General features: G+C 43.2%; 1 protein-coding gene across 1 annotated transcript in view; it reads right to left on the bottom strand.

Annotated features, from left to right (window-relative positions):
- Positions 1 to 7776: 7776 nt before the first annotated feature.
- Positions 7777 to 24776, bottom strand: part of Rnf145 (ring finger protein 145) — a 48854-nt gene continuing 31854 nt past the window's right edge. The window contains exons 6-11 of the mRNA XM_027425265.2: positions 21540 to 21715; positions 19276 to 19416; positions 16101 to 16283; positions 13186 to 13333; positions 11426 to 11782; positions 7777 to 9383 (exon numbers count right to left, since the gene is read on the bottom strand). Of these exons, the coding sequence (XP_027281066.1) occupies positions 9018 to 9383; positions 11426 to 11782; positions 13186 to 13333; positions 16101 to 16283; positions 19276 to 19416; positions 21540 to 21715 (1371 nt within the window). The 3' untranslated portion in view covers positions 7777 to 9017. The remainder of the gene's footprint in view (positions 9384 to 11425; positions 11783 to 13185; positions 13334 to 16100; positions 16284 to 19275; positions 19417 to 21539; positions 21716 to 24776) is intronic.

The raw sequence follows: 24776 nt of genomic DNA, 5'->3' as shown, positions 1-24776 counted from the left end.
ACTTGTTGGAAAAAGCATGTCACTGTGAGGGTGGGCTTTGAAGTCTCCTTTGCTCAAGCTACACCCTGTGTAGACACAGTTGCTTCTGCTGCCTGCAGATCAAGACGTAGAACTTTCAGCTCCTTCTCCAGCACTATGTCTGCCTACATGCCTCCACATCCCTCTGTGATGATAACGGCTAAACTTCTGACACTGTAAGCCAGCCCCAATTCAATGTTTTCCTTTATAAGAGTTGCTGTGGTCATGGTGTCTCTTCACAAGATTGAAACTCTAACTAAGACACCCAGTGTCCCCCAATGTCCTCTCCCATGTAAACAGGTTTGGAAATCCCACCCACTTCAGTGTCTTCTAATTGCTGGCAGCAGGAATAAGCAACCTATGCCTGCAGCTCTGTATTAGTCAGGGTTCTCTAGAGGAACAGAACTGATAGCCTAATAGCGAGCGTAGGCTGCCACACATACACATACACACACACGTGCGGCAGAGACAAACACACAATTCAAAAGAAAAATACATCTTAAAAAAATAACTGAAAATCTCCTATTGAAACCAAACAACAAAGCAGAGCCAGAATTCACCAGCTGATGCTGACCTCAAGTCTGACATGAGTTTAGAAGCTGAAATTAGTTAAGACAATCAAAAACCACCCACAGAAACAGGTTCATCTAGTTGGCATGCAATTATATACTCGGCTTCTAGAATAAGAGTTTTGCACCACATGCTAAGTTCATTTGCTTGATCGGTTGATTGTGCAGAGCTTAGACTCTTAGCTAATATTTGACACAGCACATTAAAAATACACGAAGCTCATTGATTTTAGTCATTGATGAAGATTTAAAATGCAAATGGATAAAAGCCAAATGCTGCCTCAGTGACTTTTCTTCCTAGCAAGCTGAAGCCCAGAAAAACAAATGCCAAGGACCACACAGAGGAGAGGGAAGGTGGGCTCCTGCCTCTCCCCAGGTGCCTCAACTTGCTCAGGTGGTCTCCCACAGTCTAGAAGCAGTAATGACCATCCAAGGGAACCACTGGGGCTCACTGCCACTCAAGAGCCCGTAGAGCCGACTTTGGCTTGGCAAGTTTTCATCTGGAAAGTAACAGGATCTCCAACCCTAACAGGTTCAGTGGAGATTATTTCCAGCTAAATTGGAAGCCTCCCCCCCCTTTTTATCTGAGAATATACAAAACAGGAGAAAAGGGAGGCAGGCATTGCTTACATTCATTAACAATAGGCTAGCCAAGGTTCACCAGAACTAGTTTAGAACACCTGTGACCTGAATTTAGGGTGACTGGGAGTCATACCTATGTGGTTGAGTCTACAAGTCTGACTAATTAAAATGCCATGATGGTAGAGAGCCAGGATGTTGCAGATCCACAGGCAAAGTTATCTCAGGCTATCTCTGGTCCCCTCAGTAGTTCTCATTGCCCACTTGTGTCTGACCTCACATCCTTCTATCAGGTGAAATTTCTAGAAGGCAATCTTGGCAGACCACCATCTTTCACCAACCTAAAAGTTAAGGATGTCATACTCAGTGTTTGAAACCTGTAACAGGGATGGCCCAGCTTCGCTGCAAACCACCCACCTGATGTTCCTACCACTATAGTTGAGAAATGGCTTGGTTATGCTCTTCCTTTGTTCTGGAAATATAAAGAGCTCATATGGCCACTTCCATGGTGGAACATGTCACTTCCATGGTGGACATGTGATCTGAACCCAGGCTACCCTCCCTTCTGTTTGGCTCTGCATAAGCTCTGATTTTTAAATTTTTTCACTAATGCTTTCTTTCAAAGTTTTGATGTATTTGCTCATATACATATCCCCCTGCCCAAATCCACCCCACCCCCTACTGTCCCCCCAACTTCATGTCTTTTAAATAATAATAGCCCATTAGATCCAATTTATGCTGACTACATACTCCAGGGTGTGGGGTCTGTGGGGTCATGTGCTGGAGCATGGTGACCTACCAGGGCCACATTCCTAAAGCAAACTGACTTCCCCACTGCCCCTCAGAAACTTCTACCTTCCTATAACAAATCAATTATGGGTCAGGGTTTGGGAACTTCTTCCCCCTCTAGACTAGAATGGCATTTGGCTTGATCTTGTGTATGTCATGACCAGAAAGAACTGTCTCACTCCCATTCAGAATAAACCCCCTTAGCATAAGAGCTGTGTTTTGCACCCACATCCCAGGAGAGAAATTAACAGGACTCTGATACACCATGGCTGCCAAGGTTTACTATCCTCACTGGAAGCCTAACTTTCTTTTTTTTTTTTCTTTTTTGTTTTTTGTTTGTTTGCTTTTGTTGTTGTTTTGTTTTTTTGTTTTTTTCCGAGATAGAGTTTCTCTGTGTAGCTTTGCAGCCTATCCTGGCACTAGCTCTGGAGACCAGGCTGGCCTCGAACTCACAGAGATCCTCCTGCCTCTGCCTCCCAAGTGCTGGTGTAAGACCCCTGGGAGCTCAGGCCTCCAGGATCTCAGCCCAGGACCTCGGTCACCCCAATCACCAGGCGGAATCAAAAGCTTGATGCAAACTGCATAAGGCTTTATTATAGTTGTTTAACGAGCTAACTCCATGTTAGCTTGGGCCCTTCATCCACCCACCATGGCAGAGGCTGGGAAAGACTGCTTGAAACGTCTGCATAGAGATCTTATAAGGCAGCGTAAGGGGAGTGTCTAGGGGTACGCACAGGCTCAGAATTGGTGTGGTTCCAGGCTTGGAGGGTTTGCCCTGTGCTGATTGGTCAACTAGTTGTTATGGCCCATAGGCCCTCCCAGGGTGGTTGTTATGCTCCGTGCATCATTGCTGTGCACTTGTCCGTAAAGCACACCCAGAGCCATAAAGCATAGCACCACCAGCTAACTTCTGATTGGTTCCTTGCCACAAGGTAGGCATCTGACCTCCTAATGACTAAGACAAGGTCAGACAAGCATGTGTTCGGCTGTTATGGTTGCCGAAATGGGGAGCTGGTCCCTTCACTGGGATTAATGGCATGCGCCACCAATGCCCAGCTGGAAGCCTAACTTTCTAAAGCCATACCCTGGACACATTGGGCAGTCAAGTGCAGAATGCATGTAGGGGAGAAATACATCGGTGATCTGGGTGGCCAAAGGACTAAAAATTCCATCATTTGCTTGCTTTAAGTATTTATGGCTATTTTCTAACCAATTCTAACATAATTCTTTTGCAAGTGGTACCATTCTCCATCTCTAAAGAAATCGGTGTGTGTGTGGGGGGGGGCGGTCAGGTGAGCCTTAACTGATGCATTACAAAACTGTTTGACATGTATTTCCATACCAGAAACCCATAGCAGGCAGTAGACTTCCTAAAACTGAAGATCACCCTTGGGTGGGGAGGCATGCTTGTTGGTAAGGGTGAATTCTTTTATCACCAAACATGAAACAAGCCTGGAGAATTCCTAAATGAGATTATGTGTGAGTTTACTACTTCCCAAACAACCAGTAAGTAAGAGCAGAAAATGTTTATATGTGTAATGTTGATATCCTGGCATTATGTTGATCCATCCCCTGGCAACTGGCAGGGTACCCACACCTGCATTCAGGCAGATACTTAGACAGTTCAAAGGGCCCTGTGTTGCGTGCGGTACTTGGTTGCATAAGGACTCTGTATGCATATGCAAGCTTTCCCTTTTAATCGAGTGCCTCCCACCTGTCCCCCCTTTTCTCCTTCCCCTTTCATCTCTGTTTCTGGTTGGCCAACACCTACCCTTCCCTTTGCTCTCTTTCCCCAATAGACTCCACGTGGGTTTTGTTGAGTTTTGTGGTTCATGTTTCATTGCCTGCAGCTGCAACAAACAACATGTAACACATAACTTTAAAAATATGCCACTCTCCAGTGGAAGACCACACATGCAAGAATATATTGGTGGCACAAATTGATTTTGAAGGAATTTTGAAGAGCTGGGAAAGGGGGCATATGATCAAAACACATTGTATGAGACTCTCAAAGAGCACACACACACACACACACACACACACACACACACACACACACACACACACACACACACGTGGTGAAATCCAAACTCAAACCATGGGCTTGAGGAGTTCCATACTCAGTCCAGTGCTTAGACAGCAGACCCTGGAGTTCCTGTACTGACTTTGTGACTTTAAAACAAGTTTTAGAAAATGAAAAACACCATAAAGTAGAAATCCATGCTATTAACTAGCATAAGAATGTATAACAGTGAGCAATGAATTTAAGATCCAAGTTCATAATTTGATTTTTTAAAAAAGGTTTTTTGTTTGTTTGTTTTGTTTTTTGAGACAGGGTTTCTCTGTTACGATAAATCTTTCTGCCAAAAGCTGCGGGAGCCCCACCACCACTTTACGTGTGTGCGCTTTACGCCAGCTGCCCGCCTGAGTTAGGGCCCCAATTAATACACAGAAACTTGTATTAGGTTCAAATGCTGATTGGCCAATAACTAGGATTTCTCATCTGCTAGCTCAGTCTTAATTATCATAAATCTATATATTTTATAAGACTTATCGGACTCCTTATTGGCGTCCCTCCTTGCCAGTGGATCACATTGTGCTGCTGGAGGACGAGCAGAGTGGAAAAAGGGAACACTTCTTGTTTCCTTTGCTTAAATACGAGTCTCCTTGCTATGTCACTTCCTGCCTGGAACACCACTTCTCTACTACATTTCCCAGAATCCTCTTTGACTCCTAGTCCTGCCTAACTTGCTGCCATTGTCCAAACAGAACTTTATTTAACAATCAATAAGATAAACATACACAGTACATTCTCCATCATTTCTCTGTGGCTTTGGAGGCTGTCCTGTTACTAGCTCTTGTAGGCAGGCTGGTCTTGAACTCACAGAGATCTACCTGCCTCTGCCTCCCAAGTGCTAGGATTAAAGGCGTGCGCCACCAACACGCCGCAAAAATGTAAGTTTTTTTAATTTTTTAAAATTTAAATTAGAAACAAGATTGTTTTACATGTCAATCCCTCTCCCTCTCCCTCCCCTGCTCCCCCCAACTAACACCCTACCTATCCCATACCCTTTCTGCTCCCCAGGGAAGGTGGAGCTTTCCATAGGGGGTCTTCAGAGTCTGTCATATCCTTTGGGATAGGGCCTAGGTACTCCCCCATGTGTCTAGGCCTAGGGAGTATCCCACCATGTGGAATGGGCTCCCAAAGTCCATTCCTATGCTAGGGATAAGTACTGATCTACTATAAGAGGTCCCATAGATTTCCAAGGCCTCCTCACTGGCACCTACGTTCATGGATGGGGTCTGGATCAGTCCCATGCTGGTTTCCCAGCTATCAGTCTGGGAACCAAGAGCTCCCCCTTGTTCAGGTCAGCTGTTTCTGTGGGTTTCACCAGCCTATTGATCACAAGGGACTTTAAGCTCTATCTATAAAACAGAATACTGCATGGAAAAATAGAATTAACTGCTCTTAAGTATAATTGAAAGTGAATTTTATTTATTTTGTTCTTTAACTAGATAGTTAAACTTTAGTAGGTCTTTTTCCAGAATCAAGAGTGCTGTGATGTTTGAAGTATTAGCAAAAACAACTAGAGGGCTGGCAAGATAGTTGCTGGGGTGGAAGTGGGGAGACACTTGCCACAGAGTCTGACAACTTGAGTTCAATTTGTGTTCACAAATGTGGGAATTTTTGAGACCCACCTGGAAGAGGACTGACTCCCATAGGTTGTCCTCTGAATCCCCACATTTGTGCTGAACACACACACACACACACACACAGAGTGACATCATTTGCAGCCATGCCTAACAACCTGAGTTCAATCCCTTAACCTATGAGGTGGAGAGAACTGATAACATTGAATTGTCCCACATACTATCCCAGTGTATAAGAACAAGAAACATTAAGTCAGAGGTTCCCAATAATTTGAGGGAGTCAGAAGTAAACACCAAAATTTTGGAAAACAAGTACTAATAAAATTAGTTGTTGCCTCACCTGTCCAGGCCTTGGAAGCCAGCTTTAGGATGTGACAGCCACTGCAGCCAGGAGATGCTGAGTGGTGATGGCATCTGTCCTAGTCAGTATCCTACTGCTCTGAAGAGACATGACCATGGCAACTCTTATAAAGGAAACATTTAATTGAAGCTGGCTTACAAGTTTAGAGGTTTAGTCGATTATTGCCATGGGATGGTGGTGTGAAGACAGACACGATGCTAGAGAAGGAGCCCCAGAGTTCTAGATCTGGTCAGGTAGGCAGCAGGAAGAGAGCAAGCCACTGAACTTGACTTGAGCATTTGAAACCCCAAAGCCCACCCACAGTGACACACTTCTTCCAACAAGGCCATACCCCCCTAATCTCGTCAAGTAGCACCACTCCCCAATGATCAAGCATTCAAATACATGATCCTATGGGGATCATTCCTATTCGAACCACCAGAGTGACCCTGCCTGGAAGAAGACTGTTAAACCTTTCAGTCCTCCCTCTTGGTGTGACCACCAGGAAGGTTCAGGAGTGTCCATTCCAGTCAGCATTCATGAGTTCTACCAGCCACACAGATGCAGAAGGGATAAGCCGCGTTTTAAAACCACTGTAACGCTCAGGTTTGTCTCTCTACAATATCAAGCAAAGGATGCAGTTTTAATTAGGTGCTGAAAGGTTTCAACGGACTTGGTGTAGTGTGTTACATTATTCGAGCCTGACACTCAGCCTTCCTTATGACTGTGTGAGCTCCTCTAGTTAACAGGTTTCAGCAAGTTGTCATAAAGATACTTGTGGGAACAGATAAGTGAGGTAGGCATGCTACACATGACTCCAACTCGGGGCACCAGTATATATATCTGAACATGTACCTTCCCTAGCCACACTGAACATCATTAAATTCCAGACCAGCCTACCTACGTGTCTAACAGTAACTTCACCACCACTAGGGGGAGGCATGTGCTGTACCTTCTAACAGGCTCTCTAAAAAGATGGGAGAAATTAAATGTAGCTGGATAGAGTAGAATGACCTGGGAAATCTCAAATGCATTTTACATGCCTCCACAGTTGATTTGGTAGTTTTGAAGCGATGACTGGAAATGGGTTTTTGGGTTTTGTTTTTGGTTTTTTTTTTGGGGGGGGGAGGAGTGGGTTGTCAGGTTGTTTTCTTGTTTTTTTCAAAAGCTCCCAGGCAGTTCTGATACAGGTCTGAGGATGCCTACTCCAGGGTTCAGGAGTCACATCACTGGAAGAGGGGGGGCAAAAACATGTGCACACCGGAGGATGAGGAGGAAAGGAGTGTTGTGAAATCAGTCTCCCGGACACCATGCAGTCGCTGTACTCATGGACTTACTATGGTTCTGGTTACCTGCACAAGATGAAGCCAGCAAAATCAGCCAGCACTATAACAGGCAGTGCAAATTAGACTCAGTGGGCTATAGGGAAAAAGAAGACATGAAGTGGAGCATGCTGGGGGTCCCGGGGGTGGGGGTAGGTGGGAGTTGAGGTGATACTGTGTGAATGTATGGAATTCAAAGAATAATTAAAGATGTGATATTAAGTATATCACATCTGGTCATGGCTCACACCTTTAACCCCAGCACTCGGGAGGCAGAGGCAAGTGGATCTTTCTGAGTTCCACGCCAGCCGAGCATACACAGCAAAAAGCTGTCTGAAATCAACCAACCAACCAACTGGGCCTTCTCAAAGAATTTTGCCATCTGCAGAGCATTTGTGGTGAGGAAGCACATGAATCCAGTGGGTTCAGGAGAGAAACTCCATGGAAGGGAATCTCAACAGAAAGCCGCTTGCTAACGCAAACATGTCACAAGAACACAACAGTTATCTTCAAATTTAAATTTATTAAGACATTCAGTTATGTCTGTCAGTCTACATCCAAATCTGCTACTAAAAAAAAAGAAAAAAACAAAAGAAAACCACATCCCACGTTAGAATACCAAGTCTGAAATACACCTTTTTGAGCCAAGCTTATTGTATAAATAAATGACTAGTTTCTTTTCATATCAAAATCCCATAAAAAAATTACATCCCTCCCTCCCCAGTTCTACCTGTAGCCATGATGAATGTAAAAATTTAAATATGACACATCCTTGTCAAAGAAAGGGTGCAAAGTCTATTAACAGCTTTAAAAGTGGCAATTGCAGGGTGGGGTCATACATTAAGTACTCATTCCCAAAGTGCAAATGTTGCCAGGATTTAACACTGCTTTTGATTCAGCTTTGAGAATTAAACATTACACAGGATTCAGGAGTACACCCAGGGCCTTCATCAGTACTCTAAAGCCCCTCCCACTTTGGCCTCCTTTTTAAAAGTGGACTCCAAAGTGTTCATGAGAGTTTTAGTTTACTTCACACAGCCAACAAAGTATACGATATATTAACAAAAGTTTCATATACATCAAAATACGAAGACTCCAGCATCAAGATCAAGAGTCTCAGGTGACGTGAATGCCCCCATAGGCCCAGTGCCCGCCCATCCCTTCTCTGAAGCACATGGTGACGGACGTGTGCCTGCATCTTAGAATACAGTCAATGTGTCTACATCTTTGATTTCATTGTGGTGGTGTAGAAAATGCCAGAATCACTTGGTGGTTCCAATCGACTGAGGGAAAGGGGAGCGGAGGAAAGGGCTGGTCATTACCCATACTTTATAATCAGAGTAATCCTGTCCCATGGGAAAGGAAAAGCCAGTTCCACCTCTGCCTGCACCTTCATGATGACTTCCAGATCTTTGTCCTCTCTCTGGACCCCTTTCAAACACTCAAACCTGATTTCATTACCCCTCACAAATCAGGGGCTACTTCTGAAGTTGCTGAGGTTGAATTTTCTTGGCAAACCTCTACAAAACATCAGCATATAAATACATGTTGATTAGTGTACATTGCAAAATTTCTCCTACAACACGAAGTGGGGTGGAAAGCAGGTGGTGTCCACTGAGTACCCCTGGAATAGATCCTTGGAATGTCAGGGACCTGCCTAATCCTCTCCTACATTCACTCCTCAGATTTGAGCGTGATCTCGACCTTGGGCGGCCTTCTCCGCAGCAGGGCTGCAAGCCTGCTTCTCCTCTAGGCAGACTCAACAGGACAGGTTTCACCTTTTGCACTCTGAAGATCCTCTCTGGGGTCAGCAGCCCCTTCCTGGCTAGCCGAGCTTCTGCGGATGTGTTCACTACTGTCCCGAGAACCCTCCTGTGTTCCGGTCCCTGGCGGATGCTCATGGTCAGGGGGTTCGGGACCTTCCTGAAGTACAATGTTCTGCTCAGCCCCAGCAGGAGGCTGTGGAGCCGGTTCCGTTCCCAGTCCCGGAAGCTGGGAGGAGTTTTTGAGGTGGCAGTGACACAGAGGGCAGGTATCCTGGACATACAGCCATTTCTTAAGACATCCTGCATGGAAGAAATGACTGCAAGGCGTGATCACAGCAGATTTCATGTCCTAAAAAAAGAGAGGTTGAAAGAGGTATCTCAGAAACAGCAACCATTTAACTTTTTGGATGCCACCCCCTAAGATTTCTGACTCCAACATCTCTTCGTAGTGAAAACAGAAAACCTGCAGTCCAGATCTTAGAGTCATCTAATAAAGCTGTTGCCCTTATACAGTCATGTAAGAGCCACTCTGGATACTAAAAGAACAGGGAGTAAAATCCAAAGTGAGGAAGAGGCTGTCTTCTAAACAAGAAACACAAAGGTTGCACTATACAGTACAAAGATGTGAACCATTGGTATAAGACAAGACTAACTATAATCTCAGAAAAATCTAACACAGACAGACTTTTTCCACAATTATGCGTCAATGCAGCTAGAGACTATTCCATGATGAAACTATAGGCAAGGAGACAAAATTCAGCCATGGAACACCAGAGTGTTGGCAAGGAAGTGGCAATTGTATCAGGCCGATGTGCAGACATGTTAAAATTGCTCTGTGTAAACCAGCACTCCAAGAGTTTCACCCTATTCCTGGGCTGTACCAGTAGAAAATCTGAACCAGGACCTCATAAATCTATACTTAGAACAAGTCCCTCATGTGACTTTTAGGTGCTCAAGTTTGACAATCATAGGAATAAATGATGACACCCTCTTTTGGTATTAATATTCCTTGGGGAGAGAGGGCCTAAGATAGGAATTTAAAATCTGAGGATTTTTTTTTTCAACTACTGTTTAATATCCACAAAGAAAGAAGTGTGACCATCCCCCAAATTCCTTGCCAAGAACTGGTAACACCCGGGAGTCAACTTTGAAGCAGGGAGCCATCCATCCACACAAAAGCAGCCAGCCGGGAAGCTAAGCAACTCCACTCTCATGTTCCATGTGTGAGCAGCAGGTAGTTCCAGCACCTCAAAAAAAGTGATGTGACAACAGGTGATACAAAAAGAGGACCCTTGGACCCCAACACAAGAGATTTAGACACTGGCTGCAGAGGCTGACTGTGCCAAACTTGGTTTTCCTGTGCTTTAGACTTGGAGTCCACTTCAGAAAACAAAGAATTGTAGACCATGACTAGGCTCAGGACCATGCTCCTTCTCAGAGCACTCAAATGTTGGCTAGTATACAGAAAGATGTTCTCAGCACACTTTGAAAAAATGGAAGCTTTTATGTTACTATGAGAAGAACTCATATCATTGGTGGTTTTATGCACACACACACACAAACACCTACCCACAGCATCTGAACTACAAGGCAGCCCTGTACACACACTGCCACTATCTATAACTGTCTGCCACCAATCTACACTCCCAGTGATTTTACATGGAGCCTGGTTGCAACTGTTGCCAGGTAATTTTGTCCACACCTCCAGTGTTGCAGTTTAATACTAAATGCTGCTACTCAGTCTTCCCACAGGTGACTGGGGCCCAAACTCTCTAGTCTTTGTAAATATCTAAGATGACTTAAAATTATCTTTCATTTGTACTAGAGGGCAACCATTATCTCGACGTGAGGCAGGTGCTATGGACAGCAGGTAGACTCTACCTCTACCAATGTCCCAAGCCCCACAGGACTGGAATTCTCTCAAAGAGAACAGCATTTACTCTTCACCAGCTTTAAGCCCAGACATTTCCTCCCCACCCAGAAGATACTAGGAAAAGTCAGAATCTTGGCACACCACTTTTCAGAAGTTGCTGACTCCTGGTTGCTAGGATATATTTAGTCATACACATGTGTGAACACTGTGTCTCTGTGTGTATTCAGTAGGAAATATAAAATGCACTTAACCTGTTTTTCCTTTATTTATGGGTGAGCAATAATGTTGAAAACAACAATAATTAGAACTCGAGAGACTACATTAAAACTGATCTTAGAAGTAAAATGGATATATTTTTATCAGATCTTTAATAATCTCATCTATGAGCCCCCTTATTTTTTTTTCCAAATCCAGAAGTTAATTGTGCCTGGACATTTACGTCGAAACTAGTTCATGCTGTAGTCCTCAGGGGCTACCCCACCTGACCCACCCACGCAGACTGCCACTGAGCAGGTCACCTGGTAACAGATGGCACAGATATCATTGTGCTTCTCCAGCTGCTCTTTCGTGGCGACGGGGAGAGACTTAATCTTATTCACAGCATCCCTGCGGAGTAGGAAGCTCTTCCAGCCCAGCTGGGCACGGAGCCACACGTTGTAATAGGAATGGATGAAAATGATCATGGAGCCCATCACGGTCCACTCTCCGAAGATGGTCTCTGAGACGCCGTAGGCCACCACACAAAGGGCCACAAGAAACTCCAGCAGGCGGTAAGTGCCATTCACATAGTAGATGACATCGTCCATGTTTTCCACGGGCTCTTTTCGGAATTCCTCAACCATAAATAAGACATAAATAAAAAGTGTTCCCAGAACCTGGAGAAAAAAATGTATGTATATTGTTAGAATGTGATCATAAGAAAACAATCTCCCTAAGTCTAAAGTAATAACACACTCTTGGTTCTTTTGGTGTACCCAGGGAAGACTAAAATATAAAAACACAGTCCAAAGAGACAAAGGTGGTGCATGTGGGTAATAGTAACCAGGTACTGAGGTGGCAGACGCTACACAGTCAAGTGGCGTTCTTAAAAATCATTCAAGGCGTAGCCAGTCTCCTCGGGCTCATCCAATCCCATCAATTCTCCCCTGACCTTCCTCATCCCTAAGCTCCTCATCTCTCAAAACCCTTCTACAAGGAACAGCACTGAAAACGTCCTTTCTCGGACCTGGTTTCCCTTTCCTTCTTACTGACTAGGCAGAGTCCTCCATATGTCACAATGAGCTTGCCATGTCTGGACAATGCTGTTCACATGATGAAATACACATCTCTCTGTGGCACATAGCTATGAATATTTATAATATGTATCACATGTGTGAATACTCGAGTTGTATAGATATATATTATAAGAGTACTTTTGAGTAGACATTTACTTTGAAAATCCCATCCTAAACAAGCTCCAGCATATTTTAGTGTTACGGTTTCTTAATCAATATAAGATTTGTAAGACAACTCCATGTCACACCATTTTGAAAAGATAAATTGAAAGGCTTAATTACACTGATTTTTAAAAATGCACTTTTGTCAAGATGGCACCAAAATAAAGAAGGAGGCCTCCAGCCTCCCCCAAAGCCAAAAGGAAGACCCTGAAAGCCAACAAAGTAGACAGTGGTGGAAGGCAGCCCTGATACCTTCACAAAAAAGCTTGCCCAGGAGAAATAAGCTTGAAGACTATGCCACCATCGAGGCCCCCTGACCACTGAGTCAGCCATGAAGATGGAAGGCAAGGCATGATGCACTTGTGTTCACTGTGGCTGTCAAGGTCAGCAAGCACCAGAGCAAACTAGCTATGTAAAAGCTCCATGACACCAATGTGGCCAAAGTCAACACCCTGCCCAGCCTTGACAGAGAAGGCCAGGGCTCGGCTGGCTCACGATTATGATGATTCAGATGATGGCTAATTCCAAAGATAATTTTATCTTCACCATGAAAAAGAGCAACGCAAAATGTTTGTATCATTACCACAAATAGGAAACCTCACGGTTTAGGTAACATGTACTAAAACAAGTGTCTTCATGACATGGAAACTTCATGCTTGTCATCATAAAGAAATTTTTGCCTCCCTCTCAAAACCCCCCAGCAGTATTCAGGTGTGTCTATCTAGCATTTCAACAAGCAGATGGGCTCACAAAGGTGTAAAGTGACGGCTACCTGAACCCCCTCATTCATCCTTGGCTAGGAAGAACTATAAGACCAGGTGGTGCACCCGTCTGAGGCTCACCTGGAGAGAGGTCAGGATGCTACTGGAGATGATGATGAGAAGCCAAAAGTCCATGTGGAAGAACTGGCAAATCATGTAGGCCATATATGCGGGGAACACAAGGAGGAACAAGCAGAGGCTCACAGCACGGAAGTGTTTCCACAAACTCCTGGACAAGACACAAGATTCTCTTATAGTCAATGCATCCATCAACTGCTTCCTCACCATAGTGGTGAGAGTACGATGGCCGCTCCTTAGTTCTGCAGTTACAATTTTTTCAGGACTTTTCCCATTCACTGTAACTGCTGGAGTCCTCTTACTACTGTGGACCACTGGGAGTGGACCACTGGGTTAGGGGGAGGCCCAGACCATCAGGCAAGTCTTCTTCCCTAAGTTTCCTTTGCATTTAGTTCTGGTACAGGAAGAAACAAGGCCAAGGCTGGTTTAGCATCTTGAAGGGATGCAGAACCACACCCACTAGTCAGTTCTTGTTGTAGTGCAATTAGGGGATTTTTTTTTTGTCTTTTACAAGCTTTCCATAATATTCTAGCATTTCCATTAATATGAAAAATGAATGTAATCTTAAAAAGACAGTCAGAAACAACAAAATATTGACTGTAGCTAGATCAAAGCAGCCCAATTTTTAGCTCTATGCAAAAAAATTTTATTTTAACTGAGCCCACCCTTAAATACCTGACATGCTTTATGGAGACACCTTGAATTTCAAGATCAAATCTCCAGTAGCTGTAATTAATGACAATCACTAAGATTAACTGAGACACAGCTAAGAACGGGAGTACCCGCAAGCTGACTTTCTCAGCTACAACTCCTTTTAAGAGAATTTTACCAATTATTGGCCCACGCAGATGATGGGGACACTTGAGTAAAGCTGACAAACTGTAATTAAAATGCTACTTTGAATTATTTTATAAATCTGATCTCACAATGCTACCTCCCAAGAGACTGCTTCTTCCAAGCAATAGATTCAAATGGAGTTCCATCATTTGAACCAATCATTAGAACCAATCATCATAATGTAGATGGAATATGAGTGGAAAAAATAGTGACACTGAATCTTAACCAGCTTTTTATGAACTTTGCATGAACTACAAACCATAATAGTATAATTAGTATAATTAGTTTTGTGTGCTTGTTTTGTGGTGTCAGATATCGAATAAAGGTTCCAAACATTCTAAGCAAGTCCTCTACCACTAGGCCAATACTCCCAGTATGCAAAATAGTATTTTTGAAGAAAGAATAGTTTGGGGTTTAAGTCTTTAAAATTTTTCTATGGCTGCAGCCACAGCTTCATCAGTTCAGTTGTTAAGAGTACTTGGGTAACACCTATGGAAAAGTGTGCTGGGGCCACATGTCTATAATTTCAGCAGCAGAAGTGGAGACAAGAGGGTCCTAAGTGCTGGACATACAGGCAGTCTAGCTCATCAGTGAGTTCCAGGTTCAGTAAGAGCCAGATCCAACATCAACCTCTGCCCCCTGCCTCACTCACTCAGACAAACATACACACTGACACACAAGCACACATGGACACACAGACACATGCACAAGTACACATGTGCCTACAGAGACAGACACACACAGGCATGTATGCATGGGAGAACAGACTCTCATCTGACATCAACCTCTGGCCTCTACACAAGTGAATGCATAACTGCAATACTCTATACAAGAATAAACAATATTTTTTAAAAAATAATAAAAACAAATATAATTTCAAATTTTTCTTAAGACCAAATGTAGAGATACAGCTACTCATCTTATTTGGTCCCATATGACATCAAAAAATCTCCATTAGACCACCTCTCCATATGTTGCAACTTCTTAAAAGACCATCAAAGAAAACTGCAATTCTGTAGGTACCTGTGCTTATAAACCTTATCCTTTCTTCTTCACTTGCATTTTCCCCTAATAATTTGTCTCCTCTAACTAGCATTACATAGGATAAAATCACACATTATCTCATGTTTACTGGGCACTCTTACACACAGGCTGAGGAGATGGAGTGGTGGATAAATATTGGCTGTGCAAGTTAGAGGAATAAAGTAATGATTCCTCAGAGAGGCCGCTGCCTATACTCACAGTGCTCAGGAGATAGAGACCAGGTTCCTCAAGGCAAGCTGGCTGACTAAACTAACTTCACCCATGGTTGGGGCCCAGAAAGATGGCTTTGCTTCATCTTGGCTTAAGGTCAGTCAGAGAGTTCAAAACTATCCTTACTCTTCCAAGGTTAAAGTCATAAGGTCTAAGGTCTAAGGTGTATCTACTGTAGGATGTTTGGTCTTGGTTGTGGATGTCTTATCTAAATAACAAGAGACTTGCTCTTAGATGTGGTTATTCCTCTTAACCCTCAAGACCAGATAATGAGAAAATTAGTCTAAGGTGTGGTTATCAAATGTTTGGAGAATTAAGGAAGAAAGTCTGTTTCTTCCTTGTATCTTGATAAAGAAGTCCTTTGCCATGTTCCCCTTTTTGGTTGAGGTATTTCAGTATTCACTGGATTGCCTTCCTGACTCTAGTCTGTGCCTCTGTCTTTTCCTTAGCACCTTTACCTGCTGCTTCTCAATCCACACTCCCCCACTCAGGCATGAAGTCGGGTTCCTACAGATGGCACCACAAAGTGGGGCTACTGCAGATGGCTACTACAACCCACCAAACTGTCATTCTGTCAGTTAGGTGGATAAGGACCTAGGAAGACACCCAGCATCCATCTCTGCCTCAACATGTACAGGTGTGCACACACAGGCAAATACAACACATGAACAACATACAAAGACACAGAGTCAAACCTTCCTATCAGGAAGTAAGTCCTCAAGTGAACAGCAAGTTTCTATCCATTTCCCCCCTCTAAACACTCACTCCATCAATCTACAGGCAGCATGTGGGAAGACAGAATCAAAGAGGATGAGGGTGTTCCTTACTTGTCTCTGGATGCTCCCAGTGCCAAAACAATGGGATCCGCAATCTCTAACATGGACTGCAGGATAGAGGCCACAACGATGAAGAGGATGATGCTGAGCAGAAATGCTCGGTGAACCACCTGAAGCTCTATGAGGCCGGTTTGCACTGCCAGGATCAGCAGAGTGACTCCTTCTGTCATCCCCCTGGTAGGCAGACATGTGCAGAAAGTCAATTAATATTCCAACCACCATCTAATTCCAAGAAGACACTCCAAAGGCTTTGGCTGATGATTCCATACTTTTAAATCTGTTCTGATGTTTCAGGTTAAAATCCTATCCATATGCAAAGTGACTGCATGTCCCATTGCTTCAATGTGGCAGGGCACACTGATGTACATACATCCCTACATGTTCAAAAGCATGCTGTAAGCTTACCATCCAATGAAAGAAGAGACTTCTAAAGTAAATAAACAATTCCTAAGCAGACTGCCACTGAGAGAGAGAGAGCTTCTATTACCCAAACAGCCAATGGAGTATGCAGATTTACACATCGGTTATATATTGATACACACACACACACAGATACACACACACACACACACACACACATAGGTGTGTGTGCTAAATGTAAAAGTATTTATTTAAAAAAATAACATTTGCTTCTTGAAGAAAATATATCTTTAAATAAAGACAGGAAGCAGTAGGCAACACAGAGACAAATCTTTTTGCAATTAATTTTCATATGGAAATATATATATATATATATATATATATATATATATATATATCCAAAGTCTCATAATATTCTATTATTATGGTTCATGAAAACAAAACAACTCTTACGAGAAATGATAGACATCATTTTAAAAACTATGTCAGGCCGGGCGGTGGTGGCGCACGCCTTTAATCCCAGCACTCGGGAGGCAGAGGCAGGCGGATCTCTGTGAGTTCGAGACCAGCCTGGTCTACAAGAGCTAGTTCCAGAACAGCCTCCAAAGCTACAGAGAAACCCTGTCTCGAAAAACAAAAACAAAAACAAACAAACAAAAACTATGTCAGAAAATACTTTAAAGTGAGATCCCACTGCACAGTACAGTGGAATGTGTGGAAAGGCAAGCACACCAATTTTGACATTATATGGTAAAATCTTAATGGAGAAAATCTGCTAATAAATCAATGAATATTGAAATATAATTTACAAATCTGGGGGCTGGAGAAATGGCCCAGTGGCTAAGAGCACTGGCTTCTCTTCCAGAGGATCCAGGTTCAATTCCCATGACCCACATGGCAGCTCACAGCTGTCTATAACCCCTGTTCTTGAGGATCTGACACCCTAACATACATGCAGGCAAAACATCAATGTAAATACAACAACAACAAAAAAATTTACAGATCTGCCAACTCAACAATCCTAATGGTAATAACTGATTTTACAGATGGTCTACACAAAAATGAAAACCTCTGATAAAGAAAGAAAACAGTCAATAATGGAATATGCTCTCCAACACCACAGAAGCACCCAGTAAAACCAGGACCCTCAAGATCTGTGGGGTCAATGTCCTGGTATATTCAACCAATAAAACACAGCAGGAAAATAAGAACAAAGGAATCTAAATACTAAGGTGTCGGGGCCCAAATATTGAATATGATATTTCAGACACAGGCCTCAGCTTGATTCTAGGAGCTTGAATTTCCCATTGTGTTTTAGATACCACTGGATGGCTTGGCCACAGTTGAGAATGGCTTCGAGTTTGTGTAAAAATAGACCTAGGCCCCAGGGTATACCCACACCCATCATGAGGGCTGGTGGGATGTGTATGGGGACTAGTGAGGCCGTTATAGAATGTCTGAGGGTTTGTGTATGTGCATTCTGGGACTATCTCTAGATTAAAGGAAATACTTGATATCAGCTTTATACATGATAATAGATGTCTTCAGCCAGTACATCCACTTTTAGAAAGCTATTTAAGAGCACGCTTGAATAAACCACACTGGTCTCCAGTATGGATTGAGAGCCCTCCTGAGATGACAAGATGTCTTTGTCTCATCCTTAATGCCGTTGGGTAGCTAGGCTTCTCCAGATCTACACTCCCCCACTCAGGGACGGATCCGGGGCTGTTTGGCTGGTTCCGATCACAGCCCCAAAGATATCAGTCTGGAATAGATGGCCTCTGTAGCATGGGACTAATACAGGCTGGACCCCAGGACTAAGGAGGCTCAAAAAATGGATCAGTCAGGTACAACATGGGTCTTATTAGGATCTTAAGTGAGCAAAGTATTAAAAAAAATCCAGGGGGCTGGAGAGAGGCTCAGAGGTTAAGAGCACTAACTGCTCTTGCAGAGGTCCTGAGTTCAATTCCCCAGCAACTACATGGTGGCTGTGATGCCCTCTTCTGGTGTGCAGGCAGAATACTGCATACATAATAAACAAACAAATAAATAAAATCTTAAAAAAAAAATCCAGTAGAAAAATTTGAATAACTGGATATGATATCAAAGGCTCTTGTACTAGGAATGGTGATTTGACCTTAGCTATACCTTTGTGAAGACATTTAAAGATGGGCTGGAGAGATGGCTCAATGGTTAGGAACACTGGTTGCTTGCTCTTCCAGAGGACCTGGGTTCAACTCCCAGCAAGGCAGCTCACATCTGTCTATTATTCCAGCCCTAGGGAATCAGATGCCCTCTTCTGCCCTTTTTAGACATCAGACACGTACATGGTACAGACATGTATGCAGGCAACAGACACATACACACACTTTTAATTACAGACTAAAACTTTTAGGAGCAAAATTATGATAATTGTATTAGGGATTTTTAGCTAGGCAGAAAGTTAATTACTCTGCATTCTCATCAAGTCATCCTTTGACAGTCAGGGGAGTTTTGCTAAAACATGCATGCACACACACCCCAAAACAAAAACAGAAAAACTTTGGAATAAAGTACCATGGGAGTCAGATTTTAACAGGACACATGCTTCAATCAAATGGGAAAAAAATAAGCTTTCTGAATTCTCAAACTCTAGAAAAGTGAAGTATCCAATATATATATATAATTAAATGCATTTTACACTGGAATTTTGTTACTGTTTTTTTATAGTGCTTCAATCCTAAAAACTCCATTTTCTCTAAACCTCATCAAAAACATTCACGACTATTACCACACCTTCAATTCAGATCACATGTAAATAGTTTACCTATTCATGGCAGGATCGTTCATGAAGGCTCGATATCCCTGCAGGTAGAACTTGCAGAGTGTCAGAACACCCAAGGCGACAAAGGACACAGTGAAGACCAAGCCCAGAAGGGAGTAGGGAGTGCTGCAGCACTCGGCGATGCTGGAAAACAAAAGGTGGGCAGGCTGAGTTCTCTATTTGTGTAAGTTCATCTTAAGCCTTTGAGTTGCCAGAGTTTGTTCAGATCATCAGCAATCAGCCAGGACCGGAATCTGAGGTGGTGTCACCCACTCATCATCCCATAAAGAAGTTAGTTTTCATTTTACTTTTATTTATTTACTGGGACAGGATCGCACTATGCAGCCGTGGCTACCTCAAGACTAAGCTGGCCTCAAACTCACAGAGATCCACCTGCCTCTGCCTATGTGTGCTGAGATGAAAGGCATGTGACACCACACTTGGCTACTATAGTAATTTAAGCCATCTTCTACCTCTGCAGCAAATATCCAGCACACTGTAATACATATCAACAAGGTCTTTTACGTTTTCTTATCTATCACTGTCAAATGCAGAAAATATCAGAGTTTAAACCCTCCTCACACCCCTAGAACATGTAATTCACTTGACAGAAATATTCAAAAGTAACCTGTGCTACATTCATGTTGTTATAGCAACTATTGTCTATTCAATAGCTCAGACTGTACCACTCACATAGGTACTTGTCAGAACTCCCTGCATTACCAAGGACCTCCTCATTACCCAGGAATCCCTCAAGTAGAGCAGTATTAACCATACCAGTACTGCCTCAAATTTTAATTTTATTTGGGTCTACAAAATAATTTAACTTTAAGCAACTACTTCACAACCATACCCAGGAATAGAGTTCAAGTTCATTTAAAGATTGCCACAATTTTAAAAATTAAAAATTTGGTTAGCATAAAACATTAAGCAAATTTAATATTGAACAGGTCATTAAAAAGTATCTGGTTTTGTTGATAACAGTACATGTTTACAGAAGCTACCTATAATTAAAATACCTCGTTTTTTTACAATGTACATCCAAGCATACATGTGAACACACCACACCACACACACACACACACACACACACACACACACACACACACACACAAGCAAATAAACAAATAAATAAGAGAGTGAACCTGCAACCTGTATGTATAGAGAGAACTGAACATTTCAAATACAATCTCAGTGGATGTGACAAATGTGGACCCAACATAAGCTCACAATAGAAGCTACAGTAGAAAAGAACTCAAATGACACACAGGAACTAAAACAAAACAGAAACCCTAACATAGGGCCAGAGAGACAGCTCAGGGGGTAATAAGAGGGTTTGCTGCACACACATGAGGACCCTAGTTCGGATCCCAGCACCCACCTACAAAGCCGTGTGCACCTGGAACTCCAGCACTGAGGAGAGTGGGCAGGCGTAGACAGGAGGATGACCACTAGCTGTGCTAGCTACTAGCCTAGCTCTAGGTTCTGCAAGAGACCCTGTCTCAAGGTAGTAAGACAGAGAATAATGAGGCCAGACACCCAGCACCCTCCTCTGCACCTGCACATACACCAACACACATGTGCACACACATCCACACCTACACAGACAGACAAGTGCTAAGATATATGCATTTTACCAATTATTTCTTTCAGCACTGAAGCAAAACATGAAGAATATGAAGATATGGTACACAGAACAGCCTCAGGTGCTGAACTGAGACCTGGCTTGAGTGGCAGCTGTGCCTCTTGCCACAATGTCACCAGGGAGATGCTCTCCCTGGAGTCTGCCCACTATAAACAGGAAATTGTGATAAAGGTCCCTGTCTCTCAAGGTTGCTGGGAAGACTGAATGGGAGGGAAGGTGTTTAGCGTGTGGCTGGTATTAAAGACTCAACATGACCATCATTTTAGTAACATATCCACAAATCATTTGCTGTATGCCAGTCCCCATGGTGGCCAAACACACCATCATATCATGCTTCAGTTCACATTCACTGCTCCTTCAGTTCCCTTCACTGCTGGACTGGGGCCTCTACAGCTGAAAGCCTATTAAAGACAGTCCTATGATACAGCTAAGAGTAACCGGGAACACCTGACTTCCAGATCCAAGTTCTCTTTGGGGGGTGGGGGTGGTGGTGGTGTGTGTGTGTGTGTGTGTGTGTGTGTGGGTGGGTGTGTGTGTGTGTGGGTGTGTGTGTGTGTGTGTGTGTGTAAGAGAGAGAGAGAGAGAGAGAGAGAGAGAGAGAGAGAGAGAGAGAATTAATTACCTTGTCAGGAAAAGGAAGAGAAGCCTCTCTCGGGAGGCGGGCTGATCGCGGGTGCTGAAGTAGGAGTAGATCTGAAGAGCAAATAAAACAAGCCAGAAGACCATGAAAAGCACGGGAACGACCAGCTGGTTCCACAGTGACATTCCCAAGGCCAGGAGGCCGTACACCTCCACTACCTGAAGAGGGGAGAGACAAAGCTGCTTTAGACCTCAAGTACTTAGAAATTAACTTTCTCCCACAGGGTTGTTCTCACTGAAACAGGCGAATAGAGATACATAGTAAGCAGTACGGCTCCTCGGGCACTGAACTTCACATTCCTATTCACACATCACATGTGTGCCGGGGTTGGCAATGACACACTGCCCCAGTACTTCAGAGAGAAGGTCAGATTCAAAGCACTTTAATAGTCGTTTTGAGGACACCTGTTTGACATTCATGTCTAATCAAGATCATCAGAAGGAACATGAAAACCATACTGATTAAGGAATTGGGGGGGTGGGAGGGGGCACTGGAGAGATGACTCCGAGTCTAAAAGCTCTGGCTGCTCCTCCAGAAGACCTAGGTTCAAGTCCCAGAACCACATGGTAGCCCACAACTCTCTGTAACTCCAGTTCATCTGATGACCTCTTCCGTCTCAAGGGCACTGCATGGACAGGTGGCGCACAATAGACATATAGGCAAACACTCATACTCATAAAATAATATATTGTTTTTTTAAGACAGGATTTCTGTGTGTGGCGTGGTTGTCCTGAAACTCGATCTGTAGGTCATACCGGCCTCAAACTCACAGAGATCCACCTGCCCCTGACTTCCGAGGGCTGGGTTTAAAGTCATGTGCCACCACCATCTAGAAATACAAATTTTAAAAAAGGAATTGCTCAGGGTTTACTCATGATTGTCACTCTGGTGACAAGAGTACTCCATTCCCATTGTCCCCATCACTGAGGAGCAAAGAGAACTTATTAGCATGTCTTTCCCACAGATAAACCAACTCCTTTTGCTCCTATGTGTTCATTAAGTACCATTCTCCTATTATTTAGTGTGCCAAATTAGTGCCAGGAAAAGGATATACCTTTAAAAGCTACTAACCTCAGAACTCAACAGTTTTTCGGTTTCTAAACATCTCTCATAAACCTCATTAACTAACATGAATTATAAATTACTGAATAAATCATTGATTATTAAATCTGAGATGACACGTCACCCAACGTCTAGAGCTCCTAAGTCAGGCACCAGACCCAGATGAGCCAGCAGCATTCTGATAAGTGGCCTACAAATCCTTAACCCAGCAGCCAAAGGAATCTCTCCATGTGAAGATGGGGTGTTTCAATAAAATACAGAGCTTGAGGTATGATGTTAAAATACACTCACTTGTGTTTATTCTTTTTTTTTTTTTTTTTTTTTATGTATACAGTCTTCTGCCTGAATGCCAGCAGAGGGCACCAGATCTCATCCAAGGTGATTGTGAGCCACAATGTGGTTGCTGAGAATTGAACTCAGGACCTCTGGAAGAACAGTCAGTGCTCTTAACCACTGAGCCATCTCCCCAGCCCGTGTTTATTCTTTTTTTTCCAAAAATTTATGTGGATATGTGTGAGCTTGCATGAGCATATGTGTACCATGTACATGCAGGGGCCCACAAAGGCTACAAGAGGGCATCAGATTCCCTGGAGCCACCATGTGGGTGCTGGATCCCAATGCAGGTCTCTTCCAAGAGCAGTAAGCTCTGTTAACCAGAGCTCCAGCCTCACATTTGTGATTTTTCTAAATTTGAATTTCTCATCAGTAAAAGCAAATGTTAATCTAGTCAACATTAATTTCTATTTTTCCCATTTAGAAAATATTTAAGTAAGCTGGAAGATGGCAATTCACGCCTTTAATCCTTTAAACTCAGGAGGCAGAGGTAAGTACATCTCTGTGAGTTCAAGGCCAGCATGGTCTTCAGACTACGTGAGTTCCAAGTCAGCCAGGGTGACACAGAGAAACCCTGTCTCAAAAACCCAAAAAAAAGAAAGGAAGGAAGGAAGGAAGGAAGGGTTAAGTAACCTGTTTAACAAGCTGTAACAATTACTATTAGAGGCAAACTAGTTATTTCAAAAAAGCAGACAGTAGGCTGCCCCTTTTCCACTCAAGAACAGATCACTTGGACATTTTCTATTTCTTGCTTAAGCAACTCTCAAGTCATAAATTTTATAACCTGTAATTTATGCTCATCCATCTCACCCTAGTGACTTGTAAACCACAAAGCAACTAAGAGGGTGATCATGACTTTGAGAAAAAGACACTGTCCTATGGCCATTAAATATTTAATGTACATAAATGTTTACAAAATGGCCACCGTCTATTATAAATTAGAATTGCTCCACATCACAATGGTCCAAAGACAAAATGCAGGTCTTGAGTTGAACTTGCCTTTCTCATTATAAACAGAAATACAGCTTCCCCAAGGAGGCAGCTCTACACTGAGTGTATGCAAATCTCTCTTTGAAAGTTCTAGTTCTGGGACACCACCCAGGTTAATCACTATGTTTCAGGAAAGCAGGTAGAATCAAGTTAAGGCCCAGGGCTTAGAACATAGTACTCAAAGATCTGCTGGCAGAGCACAGGCTCAGGGTTTAGGGATCTGCTGGCAAGATCTGCTGGCAGAGCCACAAGACAGCACCTCCCCAGGGCATTAATCTGGCCCATCTGAGGGTTTCCTGTACTTTAAAGTCCCACCCACAGTCAAGAGGTGAAAGAGAAAACAAACCAACACTGTTTATTTACAATAAAGCTAATCAATTGGATCAAAGAGAAGCCCTCTCTTCCCAAAGTCTAATCTGGGATTCATCAGTCCTAGGGGAAAGGCTAAGAAAAGGAGAAAGACAACTACAACAGCATGACCTGAGTGCCAGCCTCCGGCACTACTTCTAAATGAGACTCATCACACTGCAACCAACCCGGTGAGCTCCCAGTTTAAACAGGTCAGGTAAACAAAGGGAAGAAACACAGTAGGAGTAGAGTCAGAAAGAAAATCAAGGTTGCCTGTCAGGAACTTGATTTTTTTTTTTTTTTTTTTTTTGTTATTTTCATCTTTGGTATAATAGCTAAGACTTACTGTATATCACCCAAAAGGTTCAGAGCTCAAATGAATCTTACCACTGGCTACCCTACAAGGTGAGTACAGTGTTATCATGTTATCAGCTCCATTTTACACAAAGTGGAGATAGGTGAACCTGCTAAGGTCATGCATGTGTT

The sequence above is a fragment of the Cricetulus griseus genome, chromosome 7 (genome assembly GCF_003668045.3).
Source record: "Cricetulus griseus strain 17A/GY chromosome 7, alternate assembly CriGri-PICRH-1.0, whole genome shotgun sequence".
NCBI classification, from domain to species: Eukaryota; Metazoa; Chordata; class Mammalia; order Rodentia; family Cricetidae; genus Cricetulus; species Cricetulus griseus.
The sequence above is the reverse complement of the archived record's forward strand: the minus strand, read 5'-3'. Positions and strand labels throughout refer to the sequence as shown.